This window comes from Ictalurus furcatus, chromosome 5 (genome assembly GCF_023375685.1).
Source record: "Ictalurus furcatus strain D&B chromosome 5, Billie_1.0, whole genome shotgun sequence".
In the NCBI taxonomy this organism is placed as follows: Eukaryota; Metazoa; Chordata; class Actinopteri; order Siluriformes; family Ictaluridae; genus Ictalurus; species Ictalurus furcatus.
The window spans coordinates 26,681,512-26,684,468 of NC_071259.1; the positions used below are offsets into that span (position 1 = coordinate 26,681,512).

The 2,957-nt window shown below is 40.6% G+C and overlaps 1 protein-coding gene across 1 annotated transcript; it reads left to right on the plus strand.

Moving 5' to 3' along the window:
• Nucleotides 1-322: 322 nt before the first annotated feature.
• Nucleotides 323-1,846, plus strand: foxd5 (forkhead box D5). The gene has a single exon (XM_053625491.1). It carries the CDS (start codon nucleotides 797-799, stop codon nucleotides 1,754-1,756), a length of 960 nt encoding a protein of 319 aa, XP_053481466.1. The 5' UTR covers nucleotides 323-796; the 3' UTR covers nucleotides 1,757-1,846.
• Nucleotides 1,847-2,957: the final 1,111 nt, after the last annotated feature.

Consider the following 2,957-nt stretch of genomic DNA (forward strand, 5'->3'; position numbering starts at 1 on the left):
AAAAGCATTCCGTGTAACGTTTGCACACATAATTGATTAGTTGTTTATTATTGACTATTCGTAGGCTACAAAACAAATGATGTGAAATATGTGCAAACTAGCACACATCATTTCAAATGTCTAATTTAGTAGAGTTAAATGTTAATACAAATAACACAAACTAATTAATACAAACGAATTTAGTAGCACATATTAATGTTAATACAAATATTAATACAAATAATACAAATATTAATACAAAATTCGCCTCTAATGAATGAACACTTTCTTTATAATATTCGTTGTTGTGCTGATTAATTTTACTGAACGGGACATAAGACATTCAATTGAGTGAAGCCATTCGATTACAAATAGACAGAATTGAACTAATATGCTTGATTAATTAATGAAATAAATAACGGGTTTATAAAAATCAGTCACACTTTATAGATGTATTAAAAGTGAATTTATTTTATGACGTTTTTTTTTTTTTACTGCCATCTCAAAAGACAGTCTCAGACAAAATGTAATGATATTTAAATTGGGTTTATTGGAATGGCATTGTAATGTAAATCATTTGACATGAGCGTGCAGCAGGTCAGAGGAGCCCCGCACCTGCGTAAGTCCATGCGGTTCCCTGTGGCGCATCTGCGCTCCTATTGGTCTGACCATCAGTGGACTGCGAGGGTCCTCATAAATAGGCCATCAGTCCAGCTAGACCAGCAAACAATCTCGCTGCAGACCACACAAACACACACACACACACCTAAGAGACTTTGCTTGCGCATTCTCTTTCGTCCCTGGTTGCGGATTCATCATGATCCTCTCCATGGATGAAGCGGCTCAGCACGCATCTACCTCCTCTGAGGAAGAAATAGACATCGTCGGGGGAGTTGGAGGAGAGTTTTTCCTACCGTGTCGGGACACAGATGACTCACCGGCGGAGTCTAGCGCGGAGGCGGACACTTCCGAAGCTGACTCCTCTGGGGAAAGCGAGGTCACGACCCCGAACCGCCCAGCGAGCGGCTCTGTTAAACCTCCATACTCCTACATCGCCCTCATCACTATGGCCATCCTGCAGAGCCCCATGAAGAAACTCACTCTCAGCGGCATCTGCGACTTCATCAGCGACAAGTTCCCCTACTACAAGGCAAAGTTTCCGGCGTGGCAGAACTCCATCCGGCACAACCTGTCGCTCAATGACTGCTTCGTCAAGATCCCCAGGGAACCAGGGAACCCGGGCAAGGGCAACTACTGGTCTCTGGACCCTGCCTCGGAGGACATGTTTGACAACGGCAGCTTCCTGAGGAGGAGAAAGAGGTTCAAGAGAAGTCGTCCTGAATATTGTAAAGACGGACTTGTGCTTTATCCCGGCGTTAGTGACCGATCGTATGGAAGGCCTTACTGTGTGTCTGGACGTCCTCTAACGCAGCCTCTCGGATACACACCGTGTCCATATTTCCCCTATCAGACTGTGGCCGATGTTAAGGGCCTCCAAGCCGGAGAGTTTGGGCCTCAGGGGCGCCTCACTTTCCCCGAGCAGGGGCCCGAGCGCCGGACGCAGAAGTGCTCTTTTACTATCGACAGCATTATGGCAAAATCAGACAGTCCAACACGCAAAACCCCTGTCCTCCAACTTCCTGTCGATTATGGACATGTCTTCTCGCGGTCAGCTTCCTGTGTGGTTCCCGGTTTTCTGCCAGTGACACGGACTCCTTTTACTTTAACCTCTGTGCCCTTTACAGAAAACTTATCAATGCTCTATCCTAACTGCTGAACATGCTATAGACTGTCACAACTGAACCAATTAATAGCAAGCATGTTATTGTTATAGCACACAAGTGTCTTTTATTTGCACATACAGTCAATCCCAGCTGCCTTATGCGTTCCAACAGGCCGTTATACACAGCTTTTATGTAAATATATAATGTTAATGTTAATATATGTGTGTCTCGCGGAAATACGTAAACTTGTGTTGTTTTGTGTTTAATTGAAATAAATATGATTATTATATTTAAAAATGACAAGCGTGTATTGTATAAGAAACATTTATGGGTCATCATTATATTTAATAATATATTTAGAGTACGCTTTTATTTGAAAAGATTGCACACATAAACATGAAGGTGTCAGAGTTAGATATCACATAATAAATGTTCTTCATAATTGTAACATTTCTGATGCAAAGCCATTCATCAGTTCTTTGTGAATGAACTGATGTTGTATAGAATAAATATTTTTACCCCTTTATTTTTAAGTGTAATATTCTAGAAAACTCAAGCAACAGAGCAAATAAACAACCACTTTGGATTGGAGTGCGTGACAGGTTTTTACTTCTGAGTAAAATATATAACTGTATAACTAACGTCTGCTGAATGCATAACACCGAGCTTCGTGCTACAGGCAAACACACAGACAAGTAAATAAATGAATGCTTTTAGTGAATATGAAACTACTGAATTTTGTTGCATGGTATGCTCTCATTTTCTGTAGACCTTCTGTAGACCTTTGAGATGTCCAAGCTGGCTGGTAAAATCGCAGTGTAACATAATAATTAAAGTTATATAACATAACATTTGTTAAGAATGAAATTTTCCACTTTTCCATTTGATTAATATTTTCACTTACATAGCCATCGTAGCCTGTACATTTCTTTACTTTCTGAAGGCTACAACAAAAATGGATTTTTAGTCCCACCCAGGATGTAGCCTATATTCCTGCCTCACGCACAGTATTCCCAGGATAGACTCTGGATTTACTGATCAGGATAAAGCAGCTACTGAAGATGAATGGAAAGTAAGAATTAGAACAGATGTATAAAAGTGGTAAGGCTGGTTAGGCAGGAAAGTTAAACAGCACACTGTCAGTGATGGCCAAAAAAAAAAAAGAAAAAGAAGAAGAAGAAGAAGAAGAAGAAGAAGAAGAAGAAGAAGAAACTTGTCTCCACATGCGTGTTGCGTTTCCTCTAGAATGTATTT

Excerpts from the sequence above, each read along its gene's own strand:
- foxd5 (XM_053625491.1), top strand. The coding sequence starts at position 797 with ATGATCCTCTCCATGGATGAAGCGGCTCAGCACGCATCTACCTCCTCT.